Consider the following 17,833-nt stretch of genomic DNA (forward strand, 5'->3'; position numbering starts at 1 on the left):
TCAACTACCAGAGCGTTTAAACACTATTTATAATATGGAACATGGTCTGTTCGTGAATAGACTCTTTGATTTACAGTCTCATAAATATTAGGAGGGAATCTTATAAAGATCATGAGCTGGTGAAAGAGTAATTCTGCTGAAACATAGAGCATTTTCCCTTTGACTTGTGCATCTTTTCTTTCTTTCTTTTTATTTTTTCATATAAAAATTCTCAGAGAAAGTGGATAATTTATTTTTAAGTGACCCTAATTCAAGGTTATGCCAATAAGATAACTGTCTTTCACTTTGATTTAAATGTTCCAGACTTTCCTTTACGCAAATACTATGTTGGCTTCATTTCCTTTATAAGTAATCTTGCTCCCAGCGTTACCAGCACACTGGCTCACAAGTTGGTTCACAAGCAGGTAAGTGGGAGCTTACTAAATGTATGTAAAACTCAGGAAGCCTGCTTGGATAAACTAACGAAAGATGCAATATTATTCATGTAATGAAGTTCTATATTTGTAATGATCCCTAACATTGTTCATTTTGCATTATTCTCTAACATAAAATTTCAGAAGTGTTTTGCTTTTTGTTTTTTTCCTCTTTTGTGAAGCTTGAGTAAGATTTTCCTCTTTACAACTTGAGGTTAAGCTTAAGTATGAAAGCTTCCACTGACATGTTTCTTATCTTCTGGATACTGCTTTTCCCCAATTCAAGTAATTTTTTTCACTGCATCAGCCAGAAGTCACACATCTCTTTCTAACTTTCCATCAGTGAGTCTTCTTGGGTCTGGACTGGAAATGATGCAAGGAGTGCTACTCCTACCTACTCCTACAGCTTTCCACCATTCACTCTGCTACAGCAAGACCAAATTCTGTTTTCACTTAGTCTCGTGAAGGTATTGAGCAATTCCATTGCATATCTGATACTATTACAGATGTTCAGCAGTGTAATTGACAGAAGACTGAACTTCAGTGCACCCTGATTGCCAAAACTCTTAGATATTTAACCCTGTGTTAGTCTGCAGCACACAGCTGAGGAAGGCAGAGCATAGCATAAGTTTGTCTTTGAAGGAGCTTTGAAGGAAAACCTGGGCAGAGTAAATGCCTATATTTAACATACATTATTGCAGATACCCGAGTTAACAGTTATTCTTCTACTATCCTTACTATCCTTGTTACTTTTTTTTTTTTTTTTTTTTTTAGACTATAAGCAGAATCCAAATGACACCACACATACACACATATACACTTAGTTCTGTGATACCTGTGCAGAAATGGAAATACTTGTTTACGACAGCACCATTCCCATGGAGCTCCAGATCCTAATGCATGGAAAAGACAAGCAAGAATGACCTAATCTGGCATGTCTTTCTAAACTTCTCACACCTTTCCAGAAGTGGGTTCAGATAACAGCACTCCTTTTTCAATGAGACTTTGGCTACCTCTGCCTGTAGGAGAAGTTGCATCAGCACTGGAAGCCAACACACAGTCTGAGTGAAGCTTCTTGTGGCCAAATTTTGTGGACTTGCAGAACTGGGGTTTGACTCTCCCCTTATTCGTTTTCTTATCCATTACTTCTCCTTCCCAAACAGACAAGCATGAAGACAGCTCTTAAAAGCAGCATCTCAAAGAGATGTTTTCTTCACCCTGCACCCATCATATAGGTTTCCCAGAGAAAGCAATCACCTGTTGAATTAATTTTTAATCACTGTATTTTCATTATTTTTATTTTTAGCATAAAGAGATGTAAGTATATTAGTTCTGTGGCAAGATAAAAAGCACAACGGTATTTTTAAGTAGCTCGCAGGAAAGAAGCTCTTGTTTCTTTTGTGCATTTTGTCTCAATAAGACATATATAGGTTTACAAGACAGTGTGCTTAAACAGGAGTGAATTCAGTGTAAATTCACACTCTTGTATTCTGTCATTTAAAAATACAAAATATTTTTCTAGTAGTTCCATCTGTTTTAATCATTGTTTTATTTGCAACTACTGGAGCATTCACAGACAGAGAAAAAGATGGATGGCTCCTAAAAACCACCTTGAAGACCAGGTTTCCGTAGAGCAGAAACATAGAACTTTTCTTTCAAGAAATGGTTAATGCTTTGTTGTACAGGAGATTTCCTTCATGCTTGTTGATAACAACATCTCTGTGATGGCACTATTACTGACAAACTTAATGATTTACTGGAAAGAGTAAGAACAGAGCAGTGGCCTCAGAAATGTCACTTGAAGGCCTCTTGATTGATCTTTACAATGATCCCAGAGAACTATTTGTCCTGTATTCAAAATCACTATTATTTTTCATTCCTTGTAGAAAGTTACAGTTATACATAGACTTAAAATTCATTTATTCTGGAAGTAAATAAGAAATAATAGTGTAATAAAAGCAGTCTGTAAAGTCTGAAGCACAGTAACTAATGCTTCAAAAAGAAACATGATTCAACCTACTACAATCTTAACAAAGAAACATATATTCAGCTGATGTAAATAATTGTAACTTGTCACCAAGTCATACCAGTGGATTGAGACTGATGCACTAGAGTGAAGGATGTAACCCAATGGTACAAGTGCATTATTTCCAAAGCAATTACCTGCACCAGCAGCATCAGGGTTTTAGTTTTTTTTCATAGGTAGATTTTGTTGTTACAAATTACAATAGACATATTTTTTCTTTCTTTTAAAGAAAACAGTTTTAAAACAATTTTTAAGTTAACAGTTCTTAAAAGGAATAGTAGCTCCTTGGAGAGTGGGACTCCATGTGTTTCGAAAAAAATAAACTCTCATGATCACATCTTCTGTCCAGCTACAAGGTGGGGAAACCTTCACCGAATTTCATTCGCTTCTCTTCCAGCTGTGTACTAAATGACTTGTAAATGTTCCCCTCCCAGCACAGCATGTTGTGTGCCCTGATGAGAAGGCCCCTCAAAAGCGCGAGTACTGGACAACAAAACAAAACCAGTCACTAGTGTATTCCTGCATTTACAACCTTGATTTTGTTCAAGTTTTACTTTTTCTTTCATTTGATTGCATGTTCTCAATAAATTGCCCATACATTTGATAGGAGGAGGGAGGGTTATTTCTGCTAATGACTTTATGGGCATTCTGTCATTATTGCCATCTCATGGCAAGGAAAATATTTTTATATAACCACCAACTTTTGTGTTTTGTTTTTAATTCTAGAATTCTAGATACTTGAGATAACAGCATTGCTTACAGTCTCAGCAATTGTATGTGAAAAATTATAGTGCCTAAAGGAGTTAATCAATTAGGAAACATTTCATGACTTCTCAGCTTTAATTTATTTTTCTCACTGTCATTTTAATGGTCTTTCTCATTTCCCTCATAAATATACTAAATAATTCCTTTTTTTTCTCTGCTAGTGCAAAGATTTTAAACATATTGAGAACTCAGTCCATCTCTTCTTAATCATTTTTATTTTTCTTGTTTACAACATCTTTGCAGGGCTTGCATAATATTTTGAATGAAGCTGCATGCATTGTATGGAGAGAAATAGTCTTGGCCAACATAGTTTCTGCATAACCTAGATGTGTTTTTCATTGTTGACTGCAAAGTTGTGTCATATCATATATACCTAAGCTTAACTATGAATGAGGAAATCTGTGTTTCATGAAGTGACATTTCTCCTTATTCAGAAAAAAAAACATGTAGCTGTATTATTTTAAAGCTGATCTTATGGGGAAAAGATGTATCAGTAGGAATTAAACCTGTCTTTTAGATTTTCTTTATCTGTATTCTTTGCAAGGCCTTCAGTCTGTCCACTTTCTGATCCAGTCAGAAAATTCCTTTGTACAATTTTGAAAGTCAGGAAAATACAAATTATATAGATTTCTGTTCAGCATATATGTAGATATACGACATTTGAAATTCCAACAAGAGTGATTTGCAGCCTAATTTCACTCTAGAAATTCTGCTTAATGGCAAGCCATAGTTATAACTGTATAAGAAACATCTTGCTAGTAATTAGTCCAGTTAGCATACGTGTGGCTTTAGGTACAACATTATTTTTTCTGTATTTAGTTTGCATGTGTGTACATTTCTCTTTTATTTTATCATTGCTGTCTCTTATGTCTATCAGTGTAAAGTTATTTCTATGAAAGAACTCGACATTGAAATCATATGGAACATACTCATTATTCTGATGCAGTAAACCTCCAAGACACATATATAACAAACAATTATCTAGGTCTGATGCCAGTTAATGAAAATGTAGTTAGGCTACATAATGTTATATAGCGTCCTGGGAAGATGTGAGAAAGCAGACTAGCTGTAATCAGCCATTAATATCTATTTTGTTGAACACTAGAGGGAGATCAAAGCAAAAGAATAAATGATCTAATAGCCCATGGTTGCTAATTGGACTTGTTCATAAAATTTCAATTGATGACAAGATGAAATACCAGATATCATCTTAATTTTTCACTGTAGTTTTCTCATGTCCTTATTTAATATTGTTTTAACTATAATCTAAAACATTCTAGTAAATTTTTATATTTTTTTTACAAAAAACAAGACTGCCTATATCAATATCCCAATTAATACGTTCTGTATAAAATAAATTTTTCATATGAGACATATACTTCAATGAGAAGATTCATTTTAGCAGCTGCAAGATGAAACATAAGCACACAGCCCATTTGTCTCTACTGCTCTCTGAACACACAGGATTTTGTTCTTGTATGTTCCTGCAGCAGCAAGCAGGGAAATGTTATTTTTCTACCTTTGTCAGAGAGAGTTCTTCCTGTCAGACCTAAAGATAAGCAACTAAGTCTGCTCACATTCAGAACAGAATGGAAACTGGTGCTGTCACTCTTTTGCAATCATAACTTCTGTTTTGTTTAGTGTTTGCTGAACAAAGTTTGTAACATAAAATGTCTTTTAAAATGCAGGTATTTATTAGTTTTGTGTAAAAGAAAGTTATCAAATGCACATTTTTCTACTCTCCCAGTTACTGCTGGGAAATACGAAGACTTTCCATATGATTCCCAAAGGAAGGGCCCGTAGGGCGTTGAATAATTTCCTTAAAGGAAGGATCTGGTTTATCAGGCTCTAGCAGAGGAGAAACTCTGGCATCTGAGCTTCAAAACCAATAAACTATTCATGCTGTAGCCTGCGCAAAACCTGTTATGCTGCTAGGAATGCCTGAGCTAGATGCAGACAGCAAGGTGTTGGGACTGGTTATTGGGGGGAAAAAAAAAAAAAAAGTTCACAGAGGGTTAGGTCACCTGAGTACTGTCACTGAGCACCACACTCCTACTGCTCCACTTCCTACACATGGTAATACACGTGTAAACACACCAAGAAATGCTATTGTTATGTAGGGAAGAAAAGGTTTGTCTAGGCTCGAGGGAGATGACAGAAGTGAGAGGCAGGAGCAGAGAAACATGGAGGTGGGAGGGGAGAGGTGGAACTCAGCCTTTCATCACAGCAAGCTGCTATAGTGGCTCAGGGCTTGCTGTGAAACCATAACCACCCAGTGTCACCAGTCATCTCTCTTCCATACAGGGGAAAAAAAAAATGTTCCATGTTTTGTTCACAGCTCAGTTCAAAAAGAACAATATTTATCCATTATTAATAACAAAACTGTGAAGCCACCCACAAGCTTCTTGTTCACAGTGTTCCTTACATGTGACATCTGGGAGAGAAAAGTTTTCCTCTGCTGCTGCACCACAGCACCAACACATCACACATTCTCTGTAGGTTTGGCAGCTCGTGTAGGCCAGACACTCAGGAAGAACTGTGCTGTCATTAAAGTTAATCAGCAGTTTCTCAGATGTTTCCTGCACACCTTGGGCCTGTCCAATAAATACTGAGTATGTTTCACATATGATCTATTGCTGTTTCATCAAGCAGACATAGGGTTGATTTTTTGTTTGTTTGTTTGTTATTGTTGTTTTGTTTTTGTTTTTATGCAGGCTATGCTGAGATACTTTAATCATGGTCATGTAGAAGTCAGTAAAATACTTTAAATGCTTTGTAGCAACCAGTAACTCTATCTTCAGCTATGGCCAGAAATCTATTAGATCATATATTAATAGAATCATTAAGGTTGGAAAAGACCTCCAAGATCATCTGGTCCAAACAGAGCAGAGCCTTTAGGAATCAGCAAGCATAATTCCTCTGGCACATTTACTTTAAACATATGTAAAGAAGTATGCAATGTCCTTTATTGCAAAAGGAAAGGCAGAATCGGACTCTGGGTGCTGTTCTTATTCACTTCTTGTTCAGGGCTAAGCACACCTGGTAGACAAAAGGAAACACCCATTAGAAAGTGCAGGGAACAGCCTGTCCTCATAGCTTACCTTCTGCTAATAGGCACCGTCCCCTCCGTCACCATGAAAGCCATTGCTTACCTAATGAAAGAAAAAAAAACAAAAAACAAACAAACAAAAAAAAAAAAAAAAAAAAAAAAAGTTGTTCTTTCATTTGCTTTAAACACTAAATCTCCACTTCAACATTTTTAAGTGGCATGTTTCCATCTTAAATGCATTGTACACATGGAAAAGCTAGAAACAAGCAAAAAGGTAGATATTTGTGGATTTTTTTCAAATTTATTTTGATATAAAGTTGTAATGGCTTGAATTGAAGTCACTGAAAATGTGTATGGCTCCCATCCATGGACAATCACATGACTTGTACTGTCATTTTCAGAAAAAGAAAGCAACACCAGGCAGCATAACCAGCCACACACTCCTTGTCCAACCATGTCCACAAGGGATTGATGTTCCACTATGACCAAGTTCTAGAAGGGGAACCATGCTGAACAGATTTCCAGGTGCCCTGATGCCCAAGGTACTTTTACTTAAGTGAATGAGAGTTTAAACACCAGACAGCTTTCAGTAGGAAATGCTTGAGATAAAGGCATTGTTAGACAGTTGTTAACACCTTAAAGATTTTTTTTTTTTTGATTGAGAAAAGACCATGGTATTTTAAATGTGTGTAGGGCGGGGGGGCGGATAAGTATCTCTGTATATACTGAATGAATTGTGAGGTATACTTTATGTACTGTGTCTGAAACACGCCACACTTATTCTTCTACATTCCTAATACATGACTTAAGGAAAAAAAAATGTCAAAACATAGAATCATGGGGAATTAATGTTTCAAGATTCTAGAAACAAATAATTGCATCTACATAATTGTCCAGTTATATAAGCTGCATTGTGGAGTTCAAAAGCTGGAGAATACTCAATACCCTTTCAATTTTCAGTTACCACCATCTGTTTAGAAAGCAAATACAGATGGGGTCCAATAGGGAGAGCTATGGTTTTCTAGTAACAAATGAATAGAGAGTAAAGAAACATGTGAAATGATACAGTATTTAAAGCATGCAATATCTTCTCATTATAGTTCACAGCTGAAACTATGATTATTGTTATTCTGCTGACCAGAGCAGTTTATTTAACATGTTGAGATTGAAGGACGTGCATTATTTATTTATTCAATGAATAACTGTTTATACAATCAAAACAAAAATCAAAATCAACTGCAAAGCTGGTTACTCCCAGACCTTTCAGGTGCTAAATCACTGCATTTTCAGAAAATTGAATTTTGTTATCAATAGGCACTGGGCACACAGGAAAGAATTATGCATTTTGCCCAAGGCTAATCCTGTACAGTGCTGAGACTGCCCAACATCCACTGTAGCTCTCTAAGCATTGTCATAAGCTGAAGTACTGGCACTGGCTCCTAGCTGTGCAATATATACAGTGCAAACATGCTTTGCAAGTGTCAGAGTGTTGTAAAGAGCTAAACCATAATCACAGTGAATAAATACAATTGACAGGTAATCCAAACTATTGGTTTCTACAATACTGTCAGTAAATTTTCCAGTCCTGGCTTCTAGTCCTCCAGTTCCCTGCTTCATGATTCTTTAGGTAGCTACAAACTAAATAAAAATTGCTGGTAATATTACAGATGTACGGATTTTAGTAATTTCACTATTGTTGCCAGCTCATTGACCATTACCCTAGCTCAGAAGACTGCCACTTTCTAGATAAAAAAATGTTTCAGACTATCCAACATGACTGAGCTATTGAATTCTCCCTCCAGGACTCAATTTAAGCATGTGAAGAAAAGGCTGGAGTTTTTTGTTGATTTTGTGATACTTATCATTCAATTTGCAAATGTGTTTCAAACTTAAAGAGCCTTTTTTATATTTATTGCTTTTTATTCTTTAATGTTTTTTGCTACAGTCAGGGAAAAATATTATTAGATTTTGAATGACCTCGAGAAAGGGAAAATCCACATAGTTCAGCCACTGATGGGGAAAAAAGATTATCGTAAGTATAGCACTTTTATTCTTAAATTGCTGTGTCCTATTTTTAACAATTCTGACACATAAGCACTGGCTTTGAAAGGTTGATTCTGCAGATACCTGCAAAAGATAAACCTGAGCACTACCAGAGACTGATGATGGTGAATGAAATGAACCCTCTTTCTAGACAATACAATGATGTGGCAAAATGACAAGGCATTGACAGTGGAGAGGAAGTCTGTTGCATCCAAGCTGTCTCTGGTAGTGCAACCAACACAGGAAGGTGAACTATTTTCACCTGATGACCATTCATAGTTTGGTGTGAAATGACCTTGGCTCTAATTCCAGTTGCCTGTAGAAATACACATCCAAACACCAAGATATTCCTGTCTCTTCCTTTTTTGTTAGCTTTTACAACACTCTGAGGTTACCAATCATGTTCACAATAGCTTTACGGCCCGTATGTACTCTGTCTATCCCAAGCTGTTCAGAAGTGTTAAACTACTTCACACACTGTCCAGTAGATTTGTAGAGGCAAATGAATCCCATAAATGTGAGACTTACTACAGAGGTATGATCAAAATACGCATTGTGTAGATCAAGCACTGGATTTACTATCCATGTACAACACTGTATATACATAGATATTTCTGTCTGGGAAGTCTCAGACAGAAATAGTGTTACTATTTACACTGAAGCATCAGACCAGGAGATAATTGGTAACATCCTTCAGGGAGTTCTAATAAGATAGACTGCAATAACCATATGCATGCTGGCATGAGAATCTCTAAAACAGTTTCTTTTTCTGGTTTTCTATTAATTGCCTGAAAACAACGTTAAGTTGTTTGTAATGTAATCATTCAGTTTGCTGTAACTGCTCACAAGCCTTTATAAGATCTCTTCACTAACCAACTGCTGCACTCAACCTCAAGTTAATGTAAAACTAGCAATCTTTATATTTGTAAAAAGCAGCAAATATAATGTATCATGTCATTCCTAATGTCTTATTGTTTAAGGAGCTATAATGATTATCAGGCAGGTGATTTCAGCGATATGATGTACCAGTAAAGCATTACTGAAAAAGTGTTCTGAGAGAATCAAGGCGTAACAAAGTTATTTTTGCTAACTGATTTTTCCTGTTAAAATCCCACTGAAGTGAGACTGTGTTTGGAGTGTCCATGATGACTTTCTATTAAGAGTGAAAACTAAGTTGTTAAACAAATTTCTATATTAGAAAACATAAAACTTAACTAGGACAGTAGCTCTAGCTGAGAATAGGAAAATCATACCAATGCAGAGACATTGCTGAGTCTCTTGCACATGCTGACCTAATTGTCTTTGGGAATGTCTACATGTGCTTCACTGAAATGCACTAAGTTATTCCACTACAGAGCTTTTGTTTTCAAATAAGTATGGGCGCTCACTTCAATGCTTTCTTTTAAGACAGCTAGTAGCTTCCTTCAATCAAGTTCATATTTTCTGGTGGTCCAGGTCTCAGTACTCTTCACCACACATGAAGCATCTTGCTGGCAATCTCAGCAGATGATATTAGCAAACCTAAGTCACAAGCCTGTTTTCCCTTAAAATGTGGCTAAACACAGCATCATATTCAAGCAACAGTTCAGCTGCACCATTTACAGATAGGCACCAACACTTAAAGAGAATGTTGCATACAAAGTAGTTAAAACTTTTGACTTCATCCTTTGAAAGGGTGTTTTGGCATTTGCCAACCCTGACTATGAACAAATGTCCGAATGCATTTCAAGACCAATTGTTAGGAAAGTGCCAAATACTTAAAGGCTGTTTTGAGCTTAGAAAACAGGGGGAGAATATGCCAGGTCTTAAAAAGGGGGACATTCTGAATAGCAACTGTATCTGTGCATTAGAAATGGATTCACAAATAAAGATTACAAGAAAAAGTGAGTTTTATTGTCTATGGGTAATATCTGAACCAAATTAATATCATATGTATTTACACCTTAATGAATAGCCCAAGAAGCCTCATCTTTTGGGAAAATTCTCATAGGCTTTCACATAATTTAGATCAGGATCGCTACAGAGAAAAAAAAATAACTCCAAAGCTTATATAAAACGTTTGGTCTTTTAGATAGTTGTAAATATAGTCAAGAAAAGATTTTCATTTAAATCTTAGTCTGTGTTAGAAATACTTTCAAATCAAAAGAATGTTTCAATTTGCAGGAAAAGGCAGCTTCTCACTAGTATCTAACATGCTTCTGAAAAAAACATCAATATTTACAAATGTTCACATCTAAATTAAGGGCATTTTGTTTCACTATTAACAGTGTGGTGGTAAATATGTTGCTGCTCTGGACAACAGCTTATCTTGGCATTAGTCTCATTCGTATCTAATAATACTGCAAATCTTGTGAGAAATGCCAGACTTTCTCAAAACAAACAGCTGGCCTGTAAAGACTGCCAAATTCTTGAAGTCTGTGAAATCAGTTTCAGTAAACATGGGATGTTCATTAGTAAAGAAAACTATACTATACTGTATTTTTAAAAATTTATTTGAAGCTAACAGAGAATTTACACTTAGTTTTCCCCCGAGACACTTCAACGCTTGGAGCCATTCATTTTATACAAATCAACTTTGCCTCACTCAGATGATGGTACATGTTCATTCCACTGCAATAGCCACTATTTCAAATGCTTATTTTTGACATGGCAATTTTCTTCTTGATGTTTATGCTTCTATGTGTTTTATTGTAGGAGAAATACAAAGTATTTCAGTTAAGTCTTCAAATTGCTCCAGTTGAAGGAGAAAGCTTTCATCAAAAGAAGAATGGTCTAACTGACAGGTCAGCTTCAGAGTAAAGCCAAGCCTGAGAAACAACAATACAGAATCTTTCCACAAACAGAAGAAATGAGCACTGAAAGACCTTTCAATCTAATCAAACACCTAGGGCAGACAAGTATTCCCTCCCTTGAAAATATAAGTGATTTTTCCTTAAATGTCACTGACTGTACGCAGGTCGTGGTGCCAGAGGAAGTTTTTTTCACTGTTGCTGCTGCTGGCATATTGGAAAATCTGCTTGTCCTTATTGCTGTCGTCAGAAATAAGAATTTGCACTTGCCCATGTACTTCTTCATTTGTAGTTTAGCCATTTCAGACATGTTAGGTAGCTTGTACAAAACTCTGGAGAACATCTTTATCATCTTGTGCAAAATGGGGTACCTGACACGTCGTGGGGACTTTGAGAAAAAGCTGGATGATGCCATGGATTCTATGTTCATTCTGTCTTTACTGGGGTCAATTTTCAGCTTGTTAGCTATTGCAGCAGACAGATATATCACTATTTTCTATGCTTTGCGGTACCATAATATCATGACACTACAAAGGGCTTTGATCATCTTGGCAATCATTTGGACATTCTGTGCAGGCAGTAGCATTGCTATTGCCCTCTTCTCCTATGAAGCAGCTACAGTCATTCCCTTCACTATCCTGTTCCCTTTAATGATGTTTTTTATACTGTGCCTCTATGTCCATATGTTCCTCCTTGCTCGATCTCATGCTAAAAAGATTGCCTCACTGCCCACCAGTGCAGTCCATCAGAGAACTAACATGAAAGGAGCCATTACACTGACTATTTTCCTTGGAGTCTTCCTTTGCTGTTGGGCCCCCTTTGTTCTTCACATCCTTTTAGCAAGATTTTGCCCACATAACCCTTACTGTGCCTGCTACATGTCCATATTCCATGTGAATGGGACCCTCATAATGTGCAATGCGATCATTGACCCTATGATTTTTGCATTCCGAAGCCCAGAATTACGGAGCACATTTAGGAAGATGTTCTGCTGTGCCAGGTATAACTGGAACTGGTAGACACTAAACAAAAATAACAATTACAAAAGCACACGCGTTGTGGTGTTGTGCAATGCAAATTCACAGTTAAAAATACTAAAAGTGATGCCCAAAGTAATATTATGCTTGTAGAATACTGCCAGAGATTTCAAGAGGTCTACTGAAGAATACGTATAAGCTAAGTATGCACATAAGTCTTTGCTAACCAAACACCCAGAAATATTACTAATTAAGTTAATTCTGCTCATAATTTTCATGCAATAGTCTAAAAGTAACTGCAACAATTATCTTTTATCATTTCAGAAAAACTCAAATGTAAATCTTTGGCAGCAAGTATTTTGTCACCCAAGAGATTAATTTATGCCGACTAATTTTGTATCAGTAATTTCAATTTCAGGTGCATACTACTTTAAAATTTTGTTGTTTAAATCACAAATAAATGAATACTTGTTTCTGAACTTCATGTTTATATAAAAGTCTATGATAAAGCAGAAAATATGGACATGCATATGAACTTTGCTGGTAAAGTGAACTCATTACTTTGTTCTTTAACATCTATTCTCCTTAAAATCATGCAATTAGTATGCTCTAAGTGTCAAAAAAAAAAAAAAAGTTTTGGAGTGTGAGTCCATGTGAAGTTTTTTTGGTTTAAAAGTTATTCTTAGTGACTGAAGAGTTTTTTCCAATATGAAGTCGTTCTGGTAGAAAAGAATTTTGAAAAGGTTTTGAATTTTAAAACACCAAAGCCAGGTCTGGACTACCAAAGAGAATTGCTGGCCATGTCAGCTCTCCATTAGAAGTCCCTGGGCCAGCTTCCTTTAATAAAATAATAGGTTTCACAGACAGTGAAAGAACTTTGATAAAGCCATAATTTTCTAAACATGCCACAACAAGGAATTCAAAAATAAAGTACCAGACAGACAATTCAAAGACCTCCAAGGAAGTCAGCCACCTGGATGAGGAACCAGCTAGCCAGTCTGGAAGGATGCTACAAAACAGTTTGTAATTTACAAAATCCTAGTGAGAAAATTTTGAATTGTCCTTGCCAAAATAATACTAAACTTGCAAAACTGTAAGGCAGAATAACTTTCACAGCAAAATATCCTAAAGCAGTTCAGAGCATATGGTGGGGAATTAACCTCAGATTAATCCTGTACAGTTATTCAGCTGTGCCAGAGACAGAATATTTAGTAAGAGACAGCCGTGAAACTGAGGAAGTCAAAGTATGGCTTGAACAAGAAGGAGAGGAAAAGAGAAAATCTATTAGAATTCATAGATAAATAGAATTTGCTCTTCTGATACACTAATAAAAACAGGAATTTCAAGATATGTGGAATATGGATCAAAGTACAAGTAGTCAGGGGGGCTTAGGCTCCCAGATAAAGATGTAAGAAAGGAACCAATGTACCTGAAAGCCTCTCCAGAACTAAGCAAAGAAAATATCTTAAATGAGAGAAGGGATACCAAAATGAACATTTTTTAAACCTATATGCTTATTACAGAAAATCATTTGTCGATAAAATGCAAGTTCAGAAAGAAGTTCAAATATAGTCAAATTTTATTCTAATAAGAAATTATTCTTTCCATCAAAAGCAGAAAAAATGTGTATCTGCACAGCAACAAATGACTGTTAGAACTGAAGATAACAATAATAATAATTATACAACATTAGAGACTAGCAAAATAGAAGACTTAACAGTACCATAATACCTTGTGTACACAACTGATGAACTTCACAATAATAAAAAGTATTAGAAAGAAAATAATGATTCAGGCAGACCTTACGTTAAATCTGCAACACATGAAATATCTACAAAATGCACTTCCCAGTCAATCCCAGGCCCTGTCCAGCAACCCTCAAAATGCTCACCAAGCAGCTGGGCTCACTTCTTGACCTAAGAGCCTAAGGGCATCTAAGATACATAAGACTTTAAGATACAAAATCAGTCCTACAAGCACACCTTTCATCCCATTCCTCTTGGCTGTATTTCAAGGGCTGAGCAAACTGGCCTCCAGTAGCCCAGAACCTGTTTGCTCCTTGCCAAGCTGTCCCATCCTTCACAGTGCCATCTCCAAGCCTCCAGCCATTTTTATCCTGCAGAACATGGGCTAGAAAGTACATGAGCTCTCAACATGTGTCCTGCCTGAAAAATATCTTTTGCTGTCCTTTCTGCCCTATGCATCTTCTCTTAGTAATACAAAAGACAGAACAGTAATGGCCTTGCATTTCAGAAACACCAGTGAGTGGTCCAAAGAAAAATAGATTGTTATCTTTTGGGACACACAGACATAGGTTATGGCCCAGTGAGACATTTTTTTACCATCCAGCTTGTTATAATAAGGAGTCAGAAGTATTTCTGCAGTTAGTAGCATTGGATCTCAGATTGCCATACTTTGCCAGCAACAAGTTCCCACCTGATGTGACTGGGAATTAGCTGCCTATTCCTTGTATCCTACCTGCATTTGTTCATGCCATGATGCCCAAGCAACACCTAATGTTGTGGCTTAAGGTTATGTCTTCAAACTCGTTGTAGAGACCTGATGGCTGTTGCTGTTAAGCAGTGTGTCTAACACCCAGATAGCCAAAAAGATGAGGAGAAATGCTACATAAGGGGATCTAAGACAAAACAGAAAGAAAACAGGCTTGTAAATTGTAAGAAAACTACACATTTTTCTTCATTGTTAATAAGTTCAAGACAAGAGAACTTACCACATTCTACATGTAACTATGTAAGAAATGCAGATCCTATGCATTTGCCATAAACTGAAATCTGTGGCAGAACATTAGATCTCGAGACAAGTCTAAAAATTACATAAAATAGTATATTTTATCCAAAAAAAAAAAAAGTTAAAATTCAAAAAGCACGTGAGAATTTTCTCTCAGTTTGCACGAATTCTGTTGAAATAGAGCATTCATTTAAAAATATTTCTTTTCTGGGGAAGCAGTGTCAGAAAAAGCGTAGTCTTGAATTAAAAAAATAAAATAAAAGATCCTTAGGTAGATTTTGCTTTTGAAGTCTATCAGTCCTTGTTGCATGTCAGCATATACATAAATCTCCATGTGTTACTTCCTAATTAGCTGTAAATTTGGCTTACATTTTAGCAGTTGAGCAGTCTCTAAGACAGTAGTTTCTCTGTTTCACATCTTGATATCTCTATATACATGTACTTCCCTGTGTAGGTCTTTGAACAGATTCTTTAAGCCAAGATTTGTGAAACCTTCATTGTATTGTACTGAAGTTGTTCTTTAAACTCTGATAATATTAATGTATAACAGTGAACACTTCTTAGGTTATGTGATTTTCTTTCATTTGCCCAGTGTTAATTTGCAAGTATTTGGGAGCCAGAACTGTACCTTAACTTTGGGAGAAATAAGTACATCTTGGATCCCACCAGAAACTGATAGGCCTAGAAGAAAAAAACTCTGGTGCTCCGAAGATCTTGTCACTTCAAATTGTAAGCAGTACTACAATCGATGTTTCATACAGAAGTGCCCAGAGAACTTCCTATGTCTGTTTTTTTTTTGTTGGCAACAAAACTTTTCCTGGTCACTTACTGCAAAACCAGAAGCTCCTCCTCTGTTTCTGTTATTCTGTTTTGAACTGAACTTTATGTTCAGGAACAAAGTGAACAAATCTGATAAAGTCACCCAGGGGAATTAATTCCACTGAAGCAGTTGGTATGCCAGTGAGGGACAGACTTGCATAGCGGTTTAATTTTGTTCACAAAAGAGCAAAACAAATAGTTTAACAACTGTAAGAAAAAATCTGCTTTCTTGAATTATGATCCTGGGCAAGACTTTCAGAAAAAAATATGCATCTTGAACTCTTATTATCAGAACATTATTTTATTTTTTCAAAAATATTTATATACTTGAAAAAGAAGTTTGTATTGAAGTGCAGAGTACTTCAGAGTGTTAACAATACTTAATTATAATATTTGTTTATAATAAGAGTTACAAGGCCAATGTTAGCTTTCTCTTTTTTAAAATCCCAAGCAAGAAACTTCACAATCAGTCAGCTAGAATTATGATTATGTTCACAACCTTCCTAACTTAGTTGGTCTTTTGGATTTTTTTTAGCTTTGTAGGCTTGGAAATAACTATTTCAGTACTACACACCTACATTTCAAACTAATGCTTTCTTAAAAAGTCGCTTTGAGTCAGTTTGAGCTAAACTCTTCAAACAATACACCTATTCAAACAATTTAGTCCCTAAGGAGGCATATTTCATTCTGTCAAGGTAATTACAGCAGATAGCCATCTATTAAGACATTATATGTTCATCATTCAATAGCACTTTGATACAGCTTTGATACAACTTTTGATACAGATTTGTTTGAAGTGTCACTTCTACAGAAGACGCAATGCCATTGTGAACTTCTGATTCAAAGAGGATGATTTACGATATAATTCTGGAGAAATGAGCAGAACTATTTAAAAAAAAAACAACAAAAAAAAAAACTTTTCATATCCACTTGAAAGTAGCTTTCTTACGCTTGAAATTCCCCTCAAATTACTGCTATAACACAAAGATCATATTTTTGAACTGTCACCCAGAGTCTAATGACTATTAGCTTGCAAGTAAATCTGGCTAAACCAGTTGGAGTACAAGTGTCTAGTGAGTAATAACAATTATCTATTTCTTTCCATAGCTATTTATATATAAAGACCATGAGATGGTTTTGTCACACCACTTTGAATTGCTTCAGCAGCACCTTCACACTATCATTTATTACAACTTAAGCCCTTCAAATGTTCTTCCAAAACCTCGTATGAACTATCTCAATAAAAAATAAATAAAAAAATAAATAGAAATAAAAAGAGCTACACAGAAACCATTTGTTAATGGGAGGAGTTACTCTACTGGCAACTTTACATCCACTGACACCCTGACTGAAGTCGGAGCAGACAGAGAACCTGGCCTGGGCAGATACTTGTATTGACAATTTGGCTGTAAAGTCAGATACATGTTTTACGTAGATAAACAAACAAGCCTTTTATCAGTGTCGGTGTACAGAAGGGTTTCCAGAACGAAAACACAGGGCCCCTGACCCACATGCCCAGGCCCAGGACCTCACATCAGCCCCATGGCCATCAGCCCCTGCCCCAGCAACACTGCAGCAGGGCCAGGGTCCAGCTCCCCACAGCCCTGACTGGCTTGGTGGTGGTCAGGCCCATAGCCTGGCCTCTCCTTGGCCCTGCCTGGTGCCCAGAGACAGGACTGCCCCAATGCCACCTGCTGCACCAGTGCCCCCAGCTGCCCTGCTCTTGGTGGGACAGTGATACTGAGACTGGCAGCCAGGACCTGCCCTGAGGGACCTGTGGGAGCCCCAAGCCCTCACTGCACCCTGACTAAGCTCTTAGTTGCAAAAAAGCAGTTAATAAATTATCTGTACATTTCCACATCTTGCCTGCCCTGACCTCATCCACCCTAACACCACACACAGTTTGGCAAGATCCAGCACACCTGCATGAGCCAGTCCCACAGAGGAACCTCTGCAGCACAGTGTGAGAGCTTTCAGTGCCTCAGGGAGCCTTGGTGCCAGGGTAATGCTGAGTAGTTTAATACAACCTCTAAAGACAGAAAGAAATATCTCCTCAGCTCCTTTGAAATCCTATCACATTAGTTATTCTGGTTAATTGTCCCTTCCTGACAACTTAAATTTGGAATCACTTTTTGGTGGCATTAGAAGTCCAGGATAGATGTCTTCCAGCCTAGCTTCACGGTTCCTGACACTGTTACAGCTAC

The 17,833-nt window shown here is 36.7% G+C and overlaps 1 protein-coding gene across 1 annotated transcript; it reads left to right on the forward strand.

Moving 5' to 3' along the window:
- Nucleotides 1–208: 208 nt before the first annotated feature.
- MC2R (melanocortin 2 receptor) lies at nt 209–13,228 on the forward strand. Its single transcript, XM_068671418.1, has 3 exons — nt 209–404; nt 6,655–6,795; nt 10,991–13,228. The coding sequence occupies exon 3, from the start codon at nt 11,145–11,147 to the stop codon at nt 12,102–12,104; it is 960 nt and encodes a 319-aa protein (XP_068527519.1). The 5' UTR covers nt 209–404; nt 6,655–6,795; nt 10,991–11,144; the 3' UTR covers nt 12,105–13,228.
- Nucleotides 13,229–17,833: the final 4,605 nt, after the last annotated feature.

This window comes from Anas acuta, chromosome 2, assembly GCF_963932015.1.
Source record: "Anas acuta chromosome 2, bAnaAcu1.1, whole genome shotgun sequence".
NCBI classification, from domain to species: domain Eukaryota; kingdom Metazoa; phylum Chordata; class Aves; order Anseriformes; family Anatidae; genus Anas; species Anas acuta.

Bases quoted from the DNA above. Each gene is read 5' to 3' on its own strand.
- MC2R (XM_068671418.1), top strand. From the start codon at position 11,145: ATGAGCACTGAAAGACCTTTCAATCTAATCAAACACCTAGGGCAGACA.